The 22,800-nt window shown below is 40.1% G+C and overlaps 3 protein-coding genes across 5 annotated transcripts in view; 1 reads left to right on the top strand and 2 right to left on the bottom strand.

The window, feature by feature from the left end:
• Positions 1 to 88: 88 nt before the first annotated feature.
• Positions 89 to 8,073, bottom strand: enkd1 (enkurin domain containing 1). The gene is made up of 7 exons (XM_061767574.1): positions 7,522 to 8,073; positions 4,729 to 4,953; positions 4,495 to 4,658; positions 3,044 to 3,187; positions 1,863 to 1,996; positions 1,650 to 1,786; positions 89 to 894 (listed from the first exon to the last, which is right to left on the bottom strand). Exons 1-7 carry the CDS (start codon positions 7,604 to 7,606, stop codon positions 734 to 736), a joined length of 1,050 nt encoding a protein of 349 aa, XP_061623558.1. The 5' UTR covers positions 7,607 to 8,073; the 3' UTR covers positions 89 to 733.
• vdac3 (voltage-dependent anion channel 3) lies at positions 3,584 to 19,631 on the top strand. 3 transcript variants are annotated; one of them, XM_061767577.1, is made up of 9 exons: positions 3,584 to 3,610; positions 13,260 to 13,331; positions 13,422 to 13,471; positions 14,948 to 15,100; positions 15,173 to 15,225; positions 16,443 to 16,670; positions 17,623 to 17,773; positions 17,880 to 17,937; positions 18,684 to 19,631. In XM_061767577.1, exons 2-9 carry the CDS (start codon positions 13,265 to 13,267, stop codon positions 18,773 to 18,775), a joined length of 852 nt encoding a protein of 283 aa, XP_061623561.1. In that variant the 5' UTR covers positions 3,584 to 3,610; positions 13,260 to 13,264; the 3' UTR covers positions 18,776 to 19,631. The 3 variants fall into 3 exon arrangements, with proteins under 3 accessions (XP_061623561.1, XP_061623559.1, XP_061623562.1); XM_061767575.1 differs by lacking the exon at positions 3,584 to 3,610 and adding an exon at positions 8,677 to 8,766; XM_061767578.1 differs by lacking the exon at positions 3,584 to 3,610 and having other exon boundaries at positions 13,825 to 15,100.
• ikbkb (inhibitor of nuclear factor kappa B kinase subunit beta) overlaps positions 19,580 to 22,800 on the bottom strand; it is a 96,145-nt gene continuing 92,924 nt past the window's right edge. Inside the window, exon 22 of the mRNA XM_061767573.1 lies at positions 19,580 to 22,800. Within this exon, the coding sequence (XP_061623557.1) occupies positions 22,741 to 22,800 (60 nt within the window). The 3' untranslated portion in view covers positions 19,580 to 22,740.

The raw sequence follows: 22,800 nt of genomic DNA, 5'->3' as shown, positions 1-22,800 counted from the left end.
TGTTTTTGTGTGTGTGCTTTCGGTATCAAGTAAACAGAGGTTCGTAGCGCTATACAAATTCATTCCAGAGGAAAAAAAAACCTTTGACAACGGGGAAATAAATAATGTATTCAACTTTATTTCTAAAGCACTTTAACTTGTCATTTCCACTTTTGATCACGAGATATAGTAGTTCTTTCACACACCATACTACAGTAATCAAAACTATAAACAAGCTTTTAATCCATGAAAAGAAACAATGTTCATAAAAAATACGTAATATTACTTATAAAAGCATGTTTGGAAGAAGTTCATAGCAACAGTGTTGTTGCAAGTTGAATTATTTTTATTCAGCTTTATCTAAATGGCTATACAATATTTATCAAAATTGGTTGAAATATTCATATTGTGCTTTGAAGTAGACTATGTCGTCATCTTTTGATTTGCTTATCACATCAATGCTTTAAAACAACAAATATAGCAATATATACAAATGTATTTGTACAAGGTCATTTAAAATTTTTGAGAGCATTTTGCTGCCCCCCAAATCATACGATCCAGTAGTAATGCTTACTCATTCTGTGGTTGGTGTAATTTCCCATGTTTCTAGTATAAAACACAATACTTTTCAAACACTAATATTATACTCTAGGTCACATGGTACAGTGTAATGTTGCATAATTTAACAGAAAAGTCAAAATCAACGTTTTAAACATTTCAGCAGGTGGATGTCCCTCTTTGGCTTCTTTACTGGTTAGGAATTTATTTTGACATAAACTTTATCCCTGGAAAATATTTTGATGGCTTCCTCGATCTCAGAAAGTCTTCTATCAAGATGAGCGCGGCGCGAGCGAACACTCAGATTGTCGGCTTTGAGAGGAAGCAACAGCAGCTCTGTCACCAGGGAGCGATGGCCTATGAAGTGAAAAACACAACGTTCAAGTCAAATCCCAACTATACAGTGAACTCTTATTTATTGCGGGAAATCCATGAAAAAAAAAATCGCTTCAATAAATGTGATATAGCGCGGCGCGAATGATGAACCGCGATATACATTGCACAGTGGTCACTTGACTTACGAGTGTCCCAATTTATGAGTTTTTGGAGTTGCAAGGTGTTGGTGGGTCGATTTTTTTTTGGCTTTGTGTTGTGAGCAAAAATTTGACCTACGAATGTGCTTCAAGCACTCCGCCACAAGACGGCAGCAGTAAACTTCAAAACATCAGACCAAAATCAGTTCACTTGGTTACCTTGCTGCGAAAGTACAGCTAAAAAGACAACAAGAAGGTGAATACTAAGAAAAAGCAGATGATGTCCACTGAACTAAAGCAGGAAATCAGAGAAAAGTGAGGCAGTGTGTCGAAAAAGGCAAAAAAATAGTAAAGAAGATTAAGTTCAGGTAAAGTGAAGTGATTTTATTTTTTTTTTTATTGAATACATTCTATTTGAATGTGTTATTACTGTATGTGTTTATTCAGTATAATACCGTAGAGTGCTATTCGTCATAATCAAAAACATTGTGAAAATTTGTTGGTACTTTCTGGCGGCGTGGAAGAGATTAATAGCATTTCCATTCATTTCAATAGGGAAAGTTGAATGGAGGTACGAGCATGTTCAACCCGCAAGTCAAGTTACAAGCGTTATGACTTAAAGCCAAGAAAGAGGCTTACTCTCTTTGAGGGTCTTTAGAGTTTCCTGCCTGTCACTGTCAGACATTAAGGTGTGTCCAGCTGGAACGGATGGATTAAGTTTCTTCCTCCTCTCCTCCTCTTCTTCTTTACGCCACTGTTTCTTCCTCTCCTCTAGGCTGTGTCGAACAGAACTGTGTCATGATGTGACAAAAAAAACTTTAATGTTTTTTTTTTTTGGAGAACATCACTCACTAGTGAGGCACCTGGCCTATGACAGCGCTGGGCACTGGTTTATCTCGCAGGTTTGTCAGCGACTGGGACCTCTGCATAGTCTTTCCCGCAGCCCGTGCGTTATACTTGATGAAGTCTATGCTCTGGCCTTTTACCTGCAAATGAATTCACAATCACAATTAATCTTACAAAGCAACAGGCAAGATCTGTATCTCTACCTAACAAATTTTCAGGTTACAGCTAACAAAAAACAAACAAAAATAAAAAAAGTACCGTGCCGCCAAAAAGTATTTTCCTTTGTGTTAAATGAATCCACACGAGTATCACTTCAGCAATTGAACGACTGATATAAATGAAGGACTTCTATCATATCCTAATTTATTTTGAAATGCTTCTGAATATTCTATAGCTTCTTCACACTGAACTGGAAGACTGAGAAAGCATTTCTAGTATTTTATGTTTATAAAGTTCAGATCTAAAAACTTAAGTGATTTTGAACAGGGCACATTTAAGTTCCTAAAATGAGAAAATGAACTAAATACAATAAATATTAGAAGAAACAAAATAAACTGTCTGGGTGTGAGTATTTTGAGTTGCTGCAATCTTTCTTGATTAATTAAATACCATACATTTTATTAGGCTAATAGCACAATCACTCAAGCCATTTTTAACTTTCTGGCTCAATATCACAAAAATACAAATGTGTTGGCTATAAATTATTATTATTATTTTTTTTTCATGTGTAGACTCTCTAACCCGCAAAGATTGAATCGAGGCAACTGGACTCTTCTTGTTTGTTGAATTTCCTATGTTTGCTATTAGGCTAATGATTTTTAAAAAAAATCATATAAAAACCAAAGTATTTCATATAACAATAATCAGTTAATTTTACAGACTAAACAGCTTTTCCATCAAACATTTTTTTTTTTTTCGCACCGCATGGCTGCCTCGCACACACCCACTTGGTCCACTTGCAAAAAGGTGCTCTGAACAATTTGATTGGTTGACTAGTGTCACGTGGGAGGAGTTATAATGCCTGCAACTGGACTGATTGCCTGTGCGCATACATTGACTATGACCAGAAAAATCTAAATGTGGTAGTGGTTATAGCAGTTTAGAAAAGCGTCTTGGTCTGCACCGGAGTGCGCCCAATGTCAATAAATCATGTCTCTCTTCCAATGATCTAAATTAGCATTTCTTACTTGCAAATTCTTGTCCTGTACCGGCGTGCAAGAGTGACGCGAGGTCACAGCGGCGGGTGTTGAGTGTGGTCTTGGTGGTGCTTTATTTTTAGAGTGACCCTTTAGAAAGGTTTGACACTGTGGTTTCACGGCTGCACTGCTAACCTGCACAAGAGACAAACATGGATTAAAAATGCTCTAAATCAATTGCATATGCTGGTTCGCAAAGTGTGGCACGAGTACCACTAGTGGTACGTGGGCTCCCTCTCGTGGTAGGTGGAAGAATCACTCAATTAAATACAAATAAAATGTACAACTTTTAAAACATGAAATACAATCAAACTTTTCCACGTAGCTTAAAGCTATGCCTGTTTATTTTATTTTTTTAATCCAGTACAGTGTCATGGGTGTGTGTTCCGGGTTTTGTCTTCCCCCCCGTTTCTCACACACCTGCTCCTGTGAGCATCTTCACCACCTGTGCCTCGTTCACCCTAATCACCTATTGTATTTAACCTCGTGTCTCATTCCCTCTCGTTGTACCTTGTCGTCGCGTTCCAGCATTCCTTGTTTCCACGTCACAGACTCACAGTAAGATTTGACCCTGTTCCGATTATCGGCTTTGCCTCATGTTTTTGGATACTGTTGCCTTTCTTGGATTGCCTGCCTGTGTACCGACCTATGCCCGTCTATTAAACCTCTCTTTTTGGAAACTGTCCATTTGTTTTGGAGTCGTGTATTTTTGGGTCCTATCCTCTGTTCCGTTCATGACAACAGGACTTTTTTTTTTGTTTTTTTACTTTTCAAAAACGGTAAAGTAGCTTAAAGCTATGCATACGGTCTGTTTAAACTTCTTCCTTTTTAAATCCAATATAGTAAATTTTACTTTTCAATACTGTAAAATATACATTTAAGTGCAATTCAGTTGTATTTAACTTTGAAGTGCATTTAATCTTTGTTTTAAAAAATGTATGTGCAATACATTTTTAATTGCATGATTCAACTATTCCCCCCCACCCCCCCCCCCCCCCAATTTTCATTAAACATTGTGTAAGGGAGTGGATAAGCAAGATCCTGTTAAAATTTATGCCAATTTGAATAAAACGCAGATGAAGGAATTTGTTTTCTCTGCAGCATTTGACCCACAATGCAACCGTCAGTGAATGTGAATGGTAGCCAGTCTGTCTAATCATAATATATTTTATCGTCCTGCATGATCCAGAAAGTAGCCTGCAACCAAACAAATGGACTGAAACACAGCAATAAATATGGCGCCCCATTATCGTCTTGCCTTATTGCCTGCGTTCATGTGTGAATTGACTACGACTTGGTTTTACTTTTCCTTTTTTTTTTTTTTTTTTTTAATTTTACATTTATTTACTTTTTTTAACATTTCATAATACAACATTTCACCTTGGCAGATGCTTGGGCTCTACAAAGCGCCGTCTTAGCTTTTCAATAGAAGCAATCGTCACCTGTATGTCTTCCATGAATTTGGATTGGACATTGTGGTATTTAGTTGAAGTCCACAAAGCTTTGACTGGAGCAGAACGAGCCCTCTCAGCTTCCACTTCTTTGCAGCGTCTCTGGATTTCCCGAAGCCGCCGGATATTGTCTTTACGAAAGTCGAACTCTCGCTCTTCAGAGGGACAAACGTCAGGCAACGGAAGGCTCAATCAAACCACGAGTCCAAATATGAGAAGACTTACTGGGTTTGGTTATCTCTGTGTCAGGAAAATAATCCACTTTCAGAAGCTCCCTCATGACGCCTCTCTGGCCTCGCTCCAGAATGTGGGAAGCGTTGGCACTGATGCGTGGACGTCGCGCTGAGGCGCGAGCGCTGTAGCAGTCAGGGTGCAGTACAGGATCCGGAGCGAGGGGCCCCGACAGCAGCGTCGACGTACCCTGTTTGTTTCCCTCTAAGCGTCCCAGAGCTGGAAGAAGAAAGTTCCATCAGCAACCTCCATCGAGCCATCCATCCATCTGTTTTCTGTTCAGGGTCATGGAGAAGCTGCAGCCTATCCCAAAGGACTTTGCGGTGAGAAGCAGGCTACACCCTGGATTGGTTGCCAGTCAATCGCAGGGCACATATAGACAAACAACCATTCACACCTTATGGACAATTTCGAGTACGGGTGTTAACCCGTGGCCCCGGGGGGCCAGATGTGGCCCGCCACATCATTTTATGTGGCCCTCGAGTCAATTCAAGTTCGTCTACTTCCCGTTTCATGCTAAAATATGTACAACCCCAATTCCAATGAAGTTGGGATGTTGTGCTAAACATAAATAAAAACAGATTAAAATGATTTGCAAATCATGTTCGACCTATATTTAGTTGAATACACTACAAAGAAAATATATTTAATGTTCAAACTGATAAACTTTATTGTTTTTAGCAAATCATTAACTTACAATTTTATGGCTGCAACACGTTCCAAAAAAGGTGGGACAGGGTCATGTTTAGCACTGTGTTACATCACCTTTTCTTTTAACAACATTCAATAAACGTTTGAGAACTGAGGACACTAATTGTTGAAGCTTTGGAGGTGGAATTCTTTCCCATTCTTGCTTGATGTACAGCTTCGGCTGTTCAACAGTTCGGGGTCTCCGTCGTTGTATTTTACGCTTCATAATGCGCCACACATTTTCAATGGGAGACAGGTCTGGACTGCAGGCAGGCCAGTCTAGTCTCTTTTACTACAAAGCCACGCTGTGGTAATGTGCAGAATGTGGTTTGGCATTGTCTTCCTGAAATAAGCAGGGATGTCCATGAAAAAGACGTTGCTTGGATGGCAGAATATGTTTCTCCAAAACCTGTATGTACCTTTCAGCATTAATGGTGCCTTCACAGATGTGTAAGTTACTCATGCCATTGGCACTAACACAGCCCCATACCATCACAGATGCTGGCTTTTGAACTTTGCGTCCGTAACAGTCTGGATGGTTCTTTTCCTCTTTGGCTCAGAGGACACGACGTCCAGAATTTCCAAAAACAATTTTGAAATGTGGCGGCACGGTGGACGACTGGTTAGAGCGTCAGCCTCACAGTTCTGGGGACCCGGGTTCAATCCCCGGCCCCGCCTGTGTGGAGTTTGCATGTTCTCCCCGTGCCTGCGTGGGTTTTCTCCGGGCACTCCGGTTTCCTCCCACATCCCAAAAACATGCATTAATTGGAGACTCTAAATTGCCCGTAGGTGTGACTAAGTGCAAATGGTTGTTTGTTTGTTTGTTTGTATGTGCCCTGCGATTGGCTGGCAACCAGTTCAGGGTGTACACCGCCTCCTGCCCGATGACAGCTGGGATAGGCTCCAGCACGCCCGCGACCCTAGTGAGGAGAAGCGGCTGGATGGATTTTGAAATGTGAACTCGTCGGACCACAGAACAGTTTTCCACTTTGCATCGGTTCATCTTCGATGAGCTCGGCCGAGCCCAGAGAAGCCGGCGGCGTTTCTGGGTGGTGTTGATAAATGGCTTTTGCTTTGCATAGTAGAGTTGCAAGTTGCACTTACGGATGTAGCGCCGAACTGTATTTACTGACATTGGTTTTCTGAAGTGTTCCTGAGCTCATGCGGTGATGTCCTTTACACATTGATGTTGGTTTTTGATGCAGTGCCGCCTGAGGGATTGAAGGTCAGGGCATTCAATGTTGGTTTTCGGCCTTGCGGCTTACATGCAGTGATTTCTCCAGATTCTCTGAACCTTTTGATGATGATATGGACCGTAGATGATGAAATGTGTTGCAGCCATAAAATTCTAAGTTAATAATTATTTGCTAAAAACAATAAAGTTTGTCAGTTTGAACATTAAATATCTTGTCTTTGTAGTGTATTCAATTAAATATAGGTTGAACATGATTTGCAAATCATTGTATTCTGTTTTTATTTGTTTAACACAACATCCCAACTTCATTGGAATTGGGGTTGTAAAAAAAATTGCACATCGTCCACACTTTTAATAAGGTATAGAGATAGAAAGCATTTTTTTTTGTTACCAAACCGCTTTTAAAAATAAACTGAACAATAATTGAACATTTAATAGTTTGCTTTGACTTCGTGTTTCAAAACTAGTTATCCATCATTATGTTGTGTATACTGTATATAATACTGTAATATGATGAGGCGATGATACATTTATAGTGTTTCACAGTCATTAACGGCCCTCTCAGGGAAACCATAACTGAAGCGTGGCCCGCGATAGAAATGACTTTGACACAATTGATTTAGTCTTCAATAAAACAAACATGCATGTTTTGGAATGTGGGAGGAAGCCAGAACACCAGGCGAGAAAACACGCACACAATGGACAACACACAAACACCACATGGGAAGGCCACACAGGAGGTTCAAACCCCGAACTTCTGAACTGTGAGGCACGTTTGATAACCACTAATGCATCGTGCTGCCCAGTTGTCAATTTATTTTGACATTTTTCTCTTTTAAGAATGTTATCAATCCAGTCACTCATTCATTCATTCATCCATCCATCAGCGTGATGTGACCAACCTGAAGTAGGTCTTTTGTAGTACTGGGGAAACAGCGACGGGTCTGGTGGGATGGGTCCACATATTGATGAAGGCCCCTCGCACATTGAAAGGCCTCAGTGTGCAGCCATAAAATCCGCACATTCAAAGAGACCCCTGCATGGCCATGTCTTCCCAATGATAAATCATTGCATTCAGCAGATGGGCTTTTTTTATTATTATTATTATTATTTTTTTTTAAAACCGAGATGTACAAGAAGGAAATCAATCAATAGAATTGATGAAAGGAAACTGAAATGTTGCTCAACTACTAGTAAATCGTGAAACTGCTCGCGGGGGAAACTCTTGATCATAGATTAGCAAAGGTGACGTCGTCAGGGAGGATTGTGAATATAAGACTCATAAACTAATTACACGCGAGTCTCGGTAAACAAAACAAACAATACGATGGGTATCGATCATAAAAGCATTTTGTTCCGTCGCGCGAAATTTGCTCTGAGAAGTGCCTTTACCTCGAGCGCAGGATTAACGTGAGCCACGCAGTTTGATGACGTGTGTTTGAGCCCACGTCACCATGGCAACGGCGTCTCCGCGCGCAAAGCCAAACGGCATTTGGAAATTGCGCATTCAAGCTTAATTGAGTTGCGTTACATTAGGAAAAGAAACCACTGTTGCCCTCAAGCGGTGCAAACAGGAGTCACTTCAAAATATCAATTTCATAATTACAAAACAAGGGAAACTATAACCTGTATCATACAAAACAGTGTCAAAAACGCATCTCCTGAAATCACATTCATTAAGAAAAATGTCTGTTGCTGTCCCAATGATTATTGGTATATTTGAGGATTATGTTGTATTCTACACAACGAAATGTCATTTGAAATAATTTAAACTATGCAAAGGATGTCATTTAAAAAAAGAAAAACTGTGACGTGACAGACTTCATATGAAGTCATTTTTTGGGTAAATATGACATCACAGAGAATGTTTGACGTCATTCGACTGGGATTCTATTCGTTAATTAGGAGTTTTTTTAAAGCGAATATGAATAAAATAATAATAAAAAAAATTGTAATCATAATTCCACGGTTTACCTTCGTACAGTCTATAATTCACTCAATTAAAGGCATTTATTTGTCCAATGTCAATTACACAATGGCACCGCCCTCAACCCAGGGCTCGACTGCGCATGCGCGCTGCCCTGCGCTGTCCCACCGCAGCTTTCGTGTCCAACTCTGCAGTCTGCACACATCGCCATTACTCAAAGGTAAAAACAATCCCCTAATACTTCAAAGTTGCGTGCTTTACTGCTTGTTTCGCTTTGCCGTCCATACGATCGTTTTTATTGACTGTCAAGACAGGTCTGATGTGGACATAAAGGTATTGGGGTGCAAACAGCTGCTATGTACAAGATCACTTAAGGCATACACAGAAACTGTCAACACCTTGTTGTCCGCCTATTGACATCCACCACTCTAAATCGTTTAAAAAAAAAAAAAAAAAAAAAAAAAAAATTCTTATTTTTTTAAAGCCTCTATATTGTTGATAAAAGCCACTTTGCACCTGTCAGATGAAAGAAAGGTCAATGGCTACGTGCACAGTGAGGTTCAGTTTATCTCTCGGCACTCCCACCACCACCGACCGCATACAAGAAGTCACCCTCCTTCCCTTCTAGAAGAAACAAGTGCATCCATTTACAGGATTGCTAACCTATGCTGGAACAATTACTGTTATAATTCTCATATGCGGATAATAAATACAAATGTAGTAAATTATAGTGGTTACAATGGTACCCCCTTAAGGGATTAGCAAGGTTTTAGTGTAATTTTGACTTCTAGACCTTCTCTGGCACTCACATTCCTCCTATGTGCTGCACGTGCTTGACATGTGACCACACATTTAATCTACTGCTTCTTCAATACATAATTCCGTGTATTTATATTTATGTAGAGTTTATTGTATAATATAATTATTTTTTAAATATCTTTTTAATTTTTAACATTATTTTTTAATTATTTTATACATTATTATTGTTACTATTATTAGTACTAAACAAATACGTTTACAATGATTATGTGTATTTCATTAAATACTGTTAATTTCTTTAAACAATACATGTAACTATTAATAATGTATTGTATTATAATTATTGTCGTATATATTATATGATTTTATTAGTCCTATCATAATTTAAATGTGCGAATGTTGTTTGTTTGTATGTGCCCTGCGATTGGCTGGCAACCAGTTCAGGGTGTACCCCGCCTCCTGCCCGATGACAGCTGGGATAGGCTCCAGCACGCCCGTGACCCGCGTGAGGAGAAGCGACTCAGAAAATGGATGGATGGATGGATGTTTATTTTATTTCACTTCTTATCAAATTATGGAATTATTACAGTTATAATACATTGTATGCTATACCGTATTTATTTACATTATATATAATTATTTTATATTATATATAATTATTATTTTCTTAATACTATCATAATTTAAACATACAGCAAATTCTTAAAGTAATTTATTTTTATTGTATAAAATATGTCTATTTAAACTTACTTATACATTATTTTATTATAGCATTTATCCTATAGATTTCATTTTCTGTAATTATTTTTAGAATATATTGAATTATTATTGAATATAATATTATTTTAATATTCATATAATTATCATTTACATATAGCAAATGCATATCAAGTCACTGAACTGTGTCTTTGCATACGAGATAACGTAAAAGAGCATTTAAAAATAACAAATGTAGTTTCAAGAATGCATGTGCTTTTTAATGTTCACCAGCTTGCTGTGTGTGTGTGTGTCACTCATTTCCATTATTTATCGGTGTCTTGTTGACCTTTGAACCCAGTCAAGGCAGTCATTTGGACAGATAGCGCCTGAGGGTCGGATGGAGCGTGGCGCTACAATATAAACACGTATGCCGGAGAAGGACGTTTAACCCTTGTTTTTATTCAACGGTTTAGTAACACTGAACCGACAGTGGTTTTAAAAACAAATCTTAGTCACATGTGTGTCAGTGTCAGGTTCTCCCAGGCACTAAATTTAGAGCAGCCTGAAATGAGGAGGAGGAGGGCAGGGGGTGTGATGAAGGATGTAATTGGGTCTGAGATTTGTCAGATGGTCAGCAGCAAAATGTGGGTCAATCAGTGTTGCGATTAAACAATCACATCACAATGATGAAAAAAACAAATACAAATAAATAAACAACCCAGGGTGAACATGGTGGGGTAGTGGTTAGCATGTCTAATTTCAGAGGTCCTGGGTTTTTATGTTCTCCCCGTGCTTGCGTTGGTTTTTCCACATTCCAAAAACATACATGTTGAGTTCAGGATAAGTGGTATAGAAAATGGATGGAAAGATGATGGATGGTCATCATCATTCTTTCTTGCCTTTGCCATCATTTGTACGTCTTTGCTGGACTCACAAAATGACTTGAGGGCATATTTTCCCCCTGCAAATCTTGATGGGCAAACTGTCCAACTTCAGGTGCATTTTGACTTGAGAGGTTCCATCGTCATTATGTTTCATTGTTATCTTACGGTCTTATCGCCTTCTCATGTTGTGCGCAAAGTACAAAGGCTTTTGCAACATCTACCGCACGCTATGATGCAATAGGCATGGCAGCTGCAACAACAAATACAAGCTTAGAAGAAATACACAAAATATCTATATTCATACTGTGTTGCTATCAAAAGAGAATAAAACTAGACCCTCCTTGTGTCGTGTTCCTCCGAAAAGGCAATGGCGTAGAAAGGAAAGGGCCGTGTAACGCAGCAGGACAAGGCAGGGAACAAAGACCACTGTGTCACGTGTCACTTTGCACCCAAGGGACACAGTGAGTGCAAGGGGGGGGGGGGGTCTCTGCATGAACAGACGCTTCATGGTCCCTAAAGATTGAGCTCAAGCCTTTTTCAAATATTTAGATCCAAGAACTCAATCATGGACACAATAGCTACATTTAGGTTGCCTCTTTTGGTTATTATTGCAGGGAAATGAAGTGAATACGTGACATTGTGATTACAAGGTCACCTTGTCAAAACTGATGATGATTGGCTGAATGCTTTGTTAGGAGTGCTTGTTGCACTTCTGTCATGGGAAGTTTTTTCCACAGAGCGAAAATACCCACAATGGTCCAACTGGACTGATATATAGACAGATAGATAGATAACAGGCATGTTTGTTAATGGAGCTCTTCTATTTAATCATTCAATGCAGGTATACCTAATGTAGTGGCCTGAGTGTGCGCTTTTGTTTGCTCTGTGCTGTAGCCATGAGGTAATATCATCCCATTAGCGAGCAGCCTGCCCGCCAGCTAACTGGCATGCAGCGTGGTCATCAGGCGTGGGAGGAGAGCCGTCATACATCATTTTCATGATCCGCTCAGGCCTTTTACTCCTGATGACCTTTTGTGTACACTCACTCTGTTTGCGGGCAAATATTTGGTCAAACCTGCTAATTGTGATGCCTTCAGTGCATCACACGTTTCCAGGAGGCATCTTGTCGGTTGCACTTGTTCTACACCAACCTAATAAACAGATGCAAATGAGAATGAGTTTCAGATAGATAAGTGATGATGATTCTAAGGACCCACGACTTAAAGGGGGCCTACTAAATAGTTGGTTGGTGAAGTGACATTTTTCTTCTGGTGGTGCCAGTGACTCCGTGGGCCACCTGCTTTAGTGACTATTGGATCGATCCAGGTATTGAAAATATCGCTATTGATGAAAATTCATTCAAAGAAGATCGTTCGGTTTCAGGGGCTTGGTTGGGAATCATAGTGCAGTCATTCTTCAAAACATCAAGACCTGTTTTCAAAAATATCTAGTCTCCAAAATGAGAATTTAGAAATAACATAATGATTAAGTTCCTACTTGGTGGCTCATCTCTCCACCCTATTGTCCCATTAATGCCACATTTGTTTCCAAACAACAAGACGCTTAGCAGCCAAGAGGCAAAACTCGAGGCTGTAAAATGCATGCGTAACATAACAATACATGGACACAGATGGAGTCCGATTTATTGTGTATTCATCTATGTTCAGACAACAGATAACAGAAGGCCACACCATCTGCTTATCTTATACTGTACATTATGTGAAAGACATGACTGAGTTGTTGGCTTTTATGTTGACCGATGTTACTTGTTCCGGCAGTTTTTTCTATTTCCTGTAAAGTGAATTCAGAGATTATTTTTTTTCTAAATAGATCATATGTTTGAAGATAATTACTGCAAACATTCAAAGATTGAGAACTAAGTACCTAGTACTGAATTGTGGCGATAATAGCGTTAAACAGTTTTTCACCATTTCATTTCAACATTGCGTGTCTAAAACAGCACCCAGTTTCACTTGGGCGTCCAACATGAGTGCTTTTGTTCACATCAGCGGTTATCCGGCACAATTGCAATTTATGAGAGTAAAGTTTCAATTTTATAAGGGAAAAATTCATATTTTTTACGTGTATGAGTTAATAAGGCTACAGAATAAAATGGTTGTTTTAGAGAAAAAAAAGGTAATTGTATGACAAGTTTTTTGTTGTGATTTTAAAACTATTCTTTTCAAAAAGTATTGTACTTTTGTTGTATCTTTTCGGCTTGGCCCTCATGTTTCTCCATAAATGAAGGCATCAGTAAAAAGAAACAATGTGTCGTCTTACTGTTACTGTTCTACTGTTTTACTGTTACATGTTATTACTGCAAACGTAAACTTACATGCACGTTGCATACATAACACGTGTTTTTCCTCAGACACAATGGCCGTCCCTCCTGCATACTCAGACTTGGGGAAGTCTGCCAAAGACATCCTCAACAAGGGCTATGGTAAAAACGATAGTTGATAACTCATACGTTACTGCCTTTCTTTGTCGATGTTTTTAAACGTGTTCATCACTCCTTTCTTGTCTCTGCCAGGTTATGGAATTCTGAAGCTGGATGTGAAGACCAAGTCCCAGAATGGTGTTGTAAGTACTTTTGCAACGTGTCATATTTGCATTTGTTGCAAATATTTATTTCCCACAAAGGTTCGACTTTTTCTGTTAGTGAGCGTTGTGTGTGAAAAGCATTTGCTGTACTAAATACCACAAAATATAAATAAAGCTGTTCTTATGATCTCCTTGACATCTTATGGACAAAGGTATTTGGACACCAACAGGAAGTGAAAGTGGACAGAAATATATGGAGTTCAAATTAAAGATCTAAGGCCTCTCTAAACTTTTGTCCATATAGTGTATCTGTTTCTCCCTTGCATTTCCCCCTCTAATGTTGTCCTTTCTCTTTTTTCTCCGCTTCTTTCTTCTTTGGACGTCCTTGTCAGATGGTAAGAGTGTGTGTCCACGTGGCGGGGAGTAAAAACACGGGTGCACTGCAGTTGAAAACGTGTACAGTGGTGCCTTGAGATATGAGTTTAATTCGTTGTGTGACCACACTTGTACAACCCCAATTCCGATGAATTTGGACGTTGTGTTCAACAGAAATAAAAACAGAATACAATGATTTGCAAATCCTGTTCAACCTATATTTCATTGAATACACCACAGAGACAAGATATTTAATGTTCAAACTCATCAACTTTATTGTTCTTAGCAAATAATCATTAACTTATCATTTTATGGCATGCAACATACTTACTCTTATGCAAGTAATAATTAGGACTACTTTTCACTTTTATTTGAGTCTTATTATTCTCAAGTAACAGTAATCTTACTCTACCCACCTATGGAGATCAGTCCTCAGTAAGCCACACTAATAATGATAGTTGTTTTTCAAAGAGGATAAAGAACATATGCTCGTGAGTATTGTTTTATTGTCTTTCTACATGTGTTGCTCCACTGTTTGTGTTCAAATATCCATTCCTTAAAGCGTTATAACATCGCCACATACTGTAGATGCTATTTGTTAGCCCGTCAATAGAATTCTGCATCGTTTGTTAGCATTAAGCCAAGGAAAATCCTTTTTTTTAAAAAATACACAGTGAGTAATTCTCTTTATTTTAAGTTTAGTTTAAACTTCAACTGGGAGTAGCATGAAGCCTCTTTTTTGAATAATTTTTACAATCTGCCAAACTGCTGCTTGTTGTGAAGTGAGTTGAGTTCACTGCTACAATACATCACTGAATCTCAACTTTTTGCTCGCAAGTCAAAGCAAAACAAATTGGCAGAACGATCTTGAGAAGTTCGTAAGTTGGGTCACTCGTATCTCAAGGGGGGGGGGGGGGGGGGTCACTGTATATGCAAAAGTTTGCAGCTTGTAGCTCCACCAAAGCGTATGCTCACACATTCACCTTCACCACCAACCTCTCCTCACAGTCGTCCCCTCGCCACAGCAGAGAAACAATGCTTCGCGTGGGCTCTTTCCTCTCCTTGAGTGCTTCCTCTCCGCCTTGAGCTTCTTTCATTGGCTTCCTGCCTCTCAGTGCCGTCCTTCGCTTTGAGTTGCAGGAGTTTGCCACCTTGGGCTCCCGCAACACGGACACGGGCAAGTCGGGCGGCCATCTGGAGACCAAGTACAAAGTCGGCCGGCTGGGCCTCAGCTTCAACCAGAAATGGAGCACGGACAACACTCTCGCCACAGAAATCACCATGGAAGACCAGGTGCGGTCAAATGGGAAACTACCTTTTAAAGATGAGCTCCAATAGAATAGTAACTTATTTGTTGGTCTGTAGCTGGCAAAGGGCTTGAAGCTTGGGCTGGACACCTCGTTTGTACCAAACACAGGGTAAGCGATGTCCTCTTCATTATAACTACAGCAATCCCTCGTTTATCGCGGGGGTTGGGCTCGAGACCACCCTCGCGAGAGGTGAAATCCACGAAATAGCGACCACATTTCTTTTCAAAATCATTTATACCGATTTTGCTGTATGAACCTCCCCAGACTCTTATTGATCTTCCCCACACTCCTCTAGCATACGCTTGTAAACACTTTCTATACACTTAAACACCTTTTACACTCTTATATACAGTAATGCACAGTAGTTTTTTATTCTTAGAAATATGTTTTTTAATGCATTTTTCCTTTTTTTATATAGTTTTGTTGTTTTAGGCTAGGAAAAAAACAGCAAATACTCAAAATCCTGCCATTTGGTGAATTAATATGAATATGAAAAAAAAAATCTGCAATCCACTGAATCTGCAAAATCGGAGAGCCGCTATATAGCAAGGCAACACTGTATAACTATATTATGCTTCCCCCCTGCATTAAAAAAAAAAGTCCCTAGCTATCTTTTTCTTGTCTTGCTGAAATCAAGAGAGTGCAGAAGTTATATTACTGTATATTAGGACTGCACAATTAAGGCCAAAATAATAATCACGATTATTTTGATCAGTATTGTTATCATGATTTTTAATCACAATTATTCCTCATGTTCGAGAAAAACCTTTACTTTTATTGCACTACTTTTTAAAAAACAATATGTAGCAGTTTTCTGTTCAAAATGAATCCTTAAATAATATTTGATCATTAAAAAAAATAAAAATAACATACCGAAAACAATTCTACTTTAGCAAAGGCTAACTGAATCAATGTGCTATTACAAAGTGCAATCACGAATTGCAACTTAATGGAAGCAAATACAGTTAATGCATAGAAGGGAATAACAGTAGGCTGCAAGCACCGACTTTTCATTTGTTCTGCAGAGAACTCGACAGGTGTGATTACTCGCTCTATTTACTCCTGAGGTTTTGTCATCGCGGTCAAGTCGGCCGAAAAGTTGAAGTCAAAGCAACTTCAAAATAAAAGCTTCATATATTACTAAATTGGACATCAATGCCATTTTCTGACTAGGTTGCTGGCACCGCTGCAAGTGAAGCACTTTTCATATGCAGCAGTCCCTGCATTTTAAATGTAAAAAAATCGTGGATGGTCATGCTCATTTAATCGTGGCAACCAAAATCGCGATCACGATTAAAATTCGATTGTTTGCCTTGGCCCTGTAGCAAAAAGAGCGCGAAACTGAAGACAGCCTACAAGCGCGACTATGCCAACGTGGGCTGCGACCTGGTGTTCGACATGGGCGGTCCCACCGTCCACAGCACCGCCGTGCTGGGCTACCAGGGTTGGCTGGCGGGCTACCAGGTGGCGTTCGACACCGCCAAGTCCAAGCTCACCATGAACAACTTCGCTCTGGGATACAAGGCCCCCGACTTCCAGCTTCACACCAGCGTGTGAGTGTCACATCACATTGTGCAGTGTATACAAATATTGTTCTATTTATATCATTTTGGCTTTTCATCTATTGTGCGCCACAGAGCCACAGTCATCAATGCACATTTCAGCTGTTTATTGAACAGCTTTTTTTCTATACATTTTATGCATGCATTGTTTGTGTATTCCATGCTATATTTAAAGCCTTGGAAATGAATTGTACTTTTCCCCTGACTGATACATTTGAACAGAGATCCATAAGAACTGCTGCACTTTAGTTGGGGTTAATCAGAGGCGCTTTTTAACCAGTTATAAGAGGGTGTGCAACCACATTATCTTAGTTGTTTAGTTATACTTCTTTCGAAAAGACAAAAAAAAAAAGTAAAATTGAGTTGCACTGGTTATATATGGGCGGCACGGTGGCCGACTGGTTAGAGCGTCAGCCTCACAGTTCTGAGGACCCGGGTTCAATCCCCGGCCCCGCCTGTGTGGAGTTTGCATGTTCTCCCCGTGCCTGCGTGGGGTTTCTCCGGGCACTCCGGTTTCCTCCCACATCCCAAAAACATGCATGAATTGGAGACTCTAAATTGCCCGTAGGCATGACTGTGAGTGCGAATGGTTGTTTGTTTCTCTGTGCCCTGCGATTGGCTGGCAACCCGTTCAGGGTGTACCCCGCCTCCTGCCCGATGACAGCTGGGATAGGCTCCAGCACGCCCGCGACCTCGTGAGGAGAAGCGGCTCAGAAAATGGATGAATGGATGGTTATATATGGTCACACTAATGGTGGAAAAAGTTAAGAAATTACCATTTGAACAGGGGTGTGTAGACTTTTTATATCTACAGTATATACATATAGTCACTTTGAACCATGGATTGTCACGCTTGCAGGTGTTTTCATTGGTTCATTGTATTTAAAAAAATAAATAAAAAATTAATAAAAAATATGTACTGAACTCCGCTTATCTATTGCAGCAATGACGGCACAGAGTTTGCCGGCTCCATTTACCAAAAGGTGAACAGCAACACGGAAACTGCGGTCCACCTGGCCTGGACGGCCGGAAGCAACAACACACTCTTTGGATTGGGAGCCAAATACCAGCTGGATAAGGACAGCTCTCTTTCTGTAAGGAATGGTCACATGACTAGTCTTACACAATTGTGACGCATGATATGATGTCACTGTTTCCCAGTTCCTATGGACACTCAGGATGTGATGTTTCTCCACACAGGCCAAAGTCAACAACACATGCCTCGTCGGAGTAGGATACACACAAACGCTCAGGCCAGGTTTGTTTTTCTGCATGGCCCCCTATTTTCCCGAAACAAAAGTGCAAAAAAAAGTGGCAAGTTTTGCTCTGACCAGCCAATCAGAGGGCAGAAACATGCAGACGTTATTATGGGCTAAGCTAGCTTGTCCTGTGAGGTAAATTTAAAATCTGATGAGTTCAAGAAATGGTCCCGTTGCTCATATACTGTAGTTTAAGTTACATGGGCCAGCACTACTGATAGAGGCTGAAATCTGATTGGGGGAAAAAAAACAAAAACAGTATTGGAAGCAGTGCAACCAAGAGAAATACTATGAAACGAAGAGAACTTCAACTGGGAGTGGAAAAGCTTGAAGCCTCTTTATTGTCCTCTTTAGAGTCTTCTAGATTGCTTAATTTATGTTAAAATAATAAAAAAAAATCTCTGCGGGGGCTCGGGGGATCCCCCCAGACCCCTACTAAATGTTTCTTTTTTTTGGTCACCTTTTTCATGCCTTTGGTTTTTGCATGTCTGTTTTAAAAAACTGTTCACTATCTGTCGAACTGCTGCTTGTTGTGAAGAGAGTTGAGTTGACTGCCACCATACAGCGCTCGTAAATCGAGGCAAAAAAAAAATCGTCCGAACGACAGCTAATATTCAAAAAATTCCCAAAGTCAAGTCACTTGTATCTCAAAGTATCACTGAATTAGACCTCGGCCCTAACATCCAAGCACTGGCAAAAAGAAATAACACAAGTGGATGCTTCCTCTGATCTTCTCTTCCCGCAGGAATCAAGCTGACACTCTCAGCGCTCCTCGACGGCAAGAACGTCAACGGCGGCGGACACAAGATGGGCCTAAGCTTTGAGCTGGATGTGTAAAGATGACGAGAAGAAAGTAACAATACCACAGAAGGAAACAGAAAAAAAAATGAAAGAGCCCAAATGTGACGACACCTCCAAGGTCCAACCAGCAACACTAAATCACATCCTCACACACACACACAGTCCAAGGGCTTGTTTCAATGCAATACCATTTAAATACTTTGATAGTTCAACAATACAATTTTCATTTGGTGTTAAAATGCAACAAAAGGAGGGAGTTTGTGGCTACTTTATATTTAGTGGCTGAATGGTTCATATCCTGGCTCAAATATAGGTTCAAGTGAATTTTTATTTCTTGAATGGGTATCTTTAAGCAGGAAATGACACGAGAAACCTATGTTTAGAATTTCTTTCTTCGGCTAAGATACCCATTTAGTGTTCACGTTATCTTAAAATGTGCCCAGTGTATGAACTGTAGTTTTTGTGTTTATCTTATCTTAATTATCAACTCCTTTTTGTTCTACCACCCTCTGACCGCATACATTTAAGATTAGAATGTAAATGCTTTGGCTATTGAATTTCATGTATTTAACCATAGAGAACTTTTCATACTTTTTCTGCCACTTTGCCAAATACCATGTCTATCATACACAGTGCAATAATAGATAGAATGTCAAAATATCCAATTGAGCAAGTGGACCTTAAACTCATTTTCTCCTCGGCGCCTTCAGTTGCTCAAAGGTCTATTTTGTGTGTGTGTGTGTTTGTTCTACACCAGTTCAGCCTGTAAACCATCCACATTTCACTTGATCTGCGTGTTGTGCTTTGTATAAGAACTTCAGTCAACGGTTACAACCTCAGTGATTTTTTTTTTTTATTTAATCAGTGGAATAAAAAAATAATGTATATACAATGATGATGTTTTTTGTGCCCTCAAACATCTTGACATTAACAAACAAAATACCACAAAATTGCAAAATGATATCACTGTCTTAACGTATGACATTACTGCAGTTCATGGGACATTACAACCCATTAAGAATATATTAACGCCTCCCTTCTCCTTAGTAACAATAGATGGTGAGAAACACATTATAAAGGAGCCTGGCAGAGCAGCCTTTAACCCCAAGGCAATTTTGGAATGGACTAGAACTTTCCCTGAGCTTGTGCTGTTTTTAGTTGAATATTTCACTTAATGTCTTAATTGTGGCGGCACGGTGGCCGACTGGTTAGAGCGTCAGCCTTACAGTTCTGAGGACCCGGGTTCAATCCCCGGCCCCGCCTGTGTGGAGTTTGCATGTTCTCCCCGTGCCTGCGTGGGTTTTCTCCGGGCACTCCGGTTTCCTCCAACATCCCCAAAACATGCATTAATTGGAGACTCTAAAAATTGCCCGTAGGTGTGACTGTGAGTGTGAATGGTTGTTTGTTTGTATGTGCCCTGCGATTGGCTGGCGACCAGTTCAGGGTGTTCCCCGCCTCCTGCCCGATGATAGCTGGGATTGGCTCCAGCACGCCCGCGACCCTAGTGAGGAGAAGCGGCTCAGAAAATGGATGGATGTCTTTATTGTGAACAATGTGGAGCAGGGGTGCTCAACTTTTGTGCTGAAAGGCACATTTAATTTTTTAAAACAGACAGATAGATGGGTTTGGTCATTCATGGATGAGGTTAAAAAGTTAAAATGTCTATGTAAAAGAGGTTATTTTAATAATCAACTGTTGATTAATTCTCATTATTGTAGGTGAGTGAAAAAGCGAAGCCTGGAGAGTCTGTCGCCGAAATGCCTGCAAGCCTCAAATCCGGCCTCCCCTGTGTGGAGTTTGCATGTTCTCCCGTGCCTGGGTGGATTTTTCCCGGGTACTCTGGTTTCTTCCCACATTCCAAGAACATGCATGGTAGGTTAATTGAAGACTCTAAATTGTCCGTAGGTGTGAATGTGAGTACAAATGGTTGTTTCTTTATATGTGCCCTGTGATTGGCTGGCAATCAATTCACGGTGTACCCCGCCTCTCGCCTGGAGTCAGCTGATATAGGTGCCAGCATACTCGCAACCCTAGTGAGGATAAGCGATTAATAGAATGGATGGATGGATATATATTTATACACAGTATATATATTGTTTTACAATAATATAGATTAGAGCGTATGTGGCGCCTCAAAACACTCTTTCACGATAAGAACACAAGGGGTTTTCGTTTTTCCCGTTGCAGTGAGTTTATGTGTGCAAGGGTCAATTGCTTAGTGTGCAGTGGGAAGTCACTGACAATTTTTTTTTCACGATTATCCAATTCAGCCCGCCGCTCAGTGTCCTTATGCTTATGGTCTACAATAAATCATTTAACCAATTATTTATTGAGATAAATGAATAAAAAAACATTGAAAATTAAATAAATACATTTGAATGAATCAATTTTGGAAAAAATGACTAAATTAATGTAACAAATATTACAGGACTCTTGCTAATGTCCATAATTCTTGGGCCAGGTTAAGGGTTGGAGTGTAGGTTGTAGTGGACCCCTGGGCCATACTTTGCACACCACTGCTGTACAGTGTTTGCTGTTGTTCTGTTGTGACACAGGACAACGCTACATATACAATCTCTGTCAACTTCACTAGGTACACCTCCGCATGCAGTTAAATAAGGTAACCAAAATATTAGGAACACCCGTCAGTACAACATACTAATAGAATCTATAACTATAACACACATGGCAAATATTTGCAAAGGTTGAATCGAGCCAACTGGACTATTCTTGTTTGTTGAAGATGTTTCACCTTTAAATATGCCCAAAAGGCATATTTTGTTGTAAAATTGAGGTGTGGAGTCTTCCTATTTATTTCTCTGGCGGGAATGTCCCCTGAGGGTGGTCACAATAGGCTTATTGTTGTTGCCAGACCGTTTTGCATACCAACCGGTTCTTCAGATGCCTGGTGGCTTGTTAGTTTGCACTCTTCCAATGGCATGAGACTATCATTAGGGGAGAGATGTCAATACATTGTCATTGGCCGTGTCCTCACTCGTGCTGTGCTGTAGTCACCAGAGGAGACTGTGAGGGAAATAATAAAAATAATTAGCATAAATGATCATCTTGATCAATTTATAGGCGTCCTCACAAATATCAGTAATTCATGTAATAAACTGGTTAACAAGTGAATTCCGAGTCCTTGCCTCTTTTAAATTGTTGAAATCAAATGTTGTCGGGCATTCATTGTTCATCAGTGCTAATTGTTCATGTGTGTCTGATGTGCAGATTTGTTAGAACAGTTTCCCAGCATCACCTCTAACTGTCGCCAAAGCACCAACAGCTGCAGAAACGTGCGTACGCAAGCCATGGAGTCGGCGTGAGGCACCGCACATTTCCACGGTCATTTCACTCTTGATACATTTGAACTTTGCCGTGAAAAAGAACGCACGCCACGTTTTTGTGCGTACGCATGAGGCCCCCAGGTGCCTCGATTCAACCTTTGTGGATTACCATGAATATTACCGGTAACACTTTAGACGTTCCACTGGATTAACTACCGCAGTGGATGTTTGGATATGATTGTTTAAAAACTGCCTTGTGATTGGCTGCCGCCCAGTCCAGGGTGTACCCTGCCTCTCAGCCAAAGTCTGCTGGAATAACCTCCAAAACAAGCGCTGTAGAAATTGGACGGATAGAGAAAAAATGACATCATCATAATTGTTCTTTTTTGAAGAGTTGATGCAATGGGTTAAGACCAGATCCTTTGGGTTCAATTGTAGTCCAATCAATTTGCTGGGCACAAACATCACTGTCATAATCACATTGTATCTATTGAGACACAATAATGCCTCAGTATTTGTTCATATATAACTGATCGATGCATGGATAACATCACAGGCTGTGGAATAGTCTGAGGTTTTTCTCTTTGGACTGTGAACAGCATTTACCCTGGACATCAGAAGTAAATTTATGAAGGATTAGGAGCATGTCCCTTCTAAATGTGCACAAATGTGTATTTTGCCCTGACATCCCCATGGTGGCAACAAATCGCTGTAAATCTAGGAGAGGTCTCTGGAGAAACTGTTGTTCCCTTGCAGCCATGTCCACTCCCTCAGCAT

The sequence above is a fragment of the Phyllopteryx taeniolatus genome, chromosome 3 (genome assembly GCF_024500385.1).
Source record: "Phyllopteryx taeniolatus isolate TA_2022b chromosome 3, UOR_Ptae_1.2, whole genome shotgun sequence".
In the NCBI taxonomy this organism is placed as follows: Eukaryota; Metazoa; Chordata; class Actinopteri; order Syngnathiformes; family Syngnathidae; genus Phyllopteryx; species Phyllopteryx taeniolatus.
The sequence above is the reverse complement of the archived record's forward strand: the minus strand, read 5'-3'. Positions and strand labels throughout refer to the sequence as shown.

Bases quoted from the DNA above. Each gene is read 5' to 3' on its own strand.
- enkd1 (XM_061767574.1), bottom strand. From the start codon at position 7,606: ATGTGCGAGGGGCCTTCATCAATATGTGGACCCATCCCACCAGACCCG. The intron at 4,954-7,521 runs GTTGGTCACATC...TTCTTCTTCCAG, and splicing joins CTACAAAAGACCTACTTCAG to CTCTGGGACGCTTAGAGGGA. The intron at 895-1,649 runs GTAAGCCTCTTT...TTCACTTCATAG, and splicing joins TCTAAAGACCCTCAAAGAGA to GCCATCGCTCCCTGGTGACA.
- vdac3 (XM_061767577.1), top strand. From the start codon at position 13,265: ATGGCCGTCCCTCCTGCATACTCAGACTTGGGGAAGTCTGCCAAAGAC. The intron at 15,101-15,172 runs GTGCGGTCAAAT...GTTGGTCTGTAG, and splicing joins AAATCACCATGGAAGACCAG to CTGGCAAAGGGCTTGAAGCT. The intron at 17,774-17,879 runs GTAAGGAATGGT...TTCTCCACACAG, and splicing joins ATAAGGACAGCTCTCTTTCT to GCCAAAGTCAACAACACATG.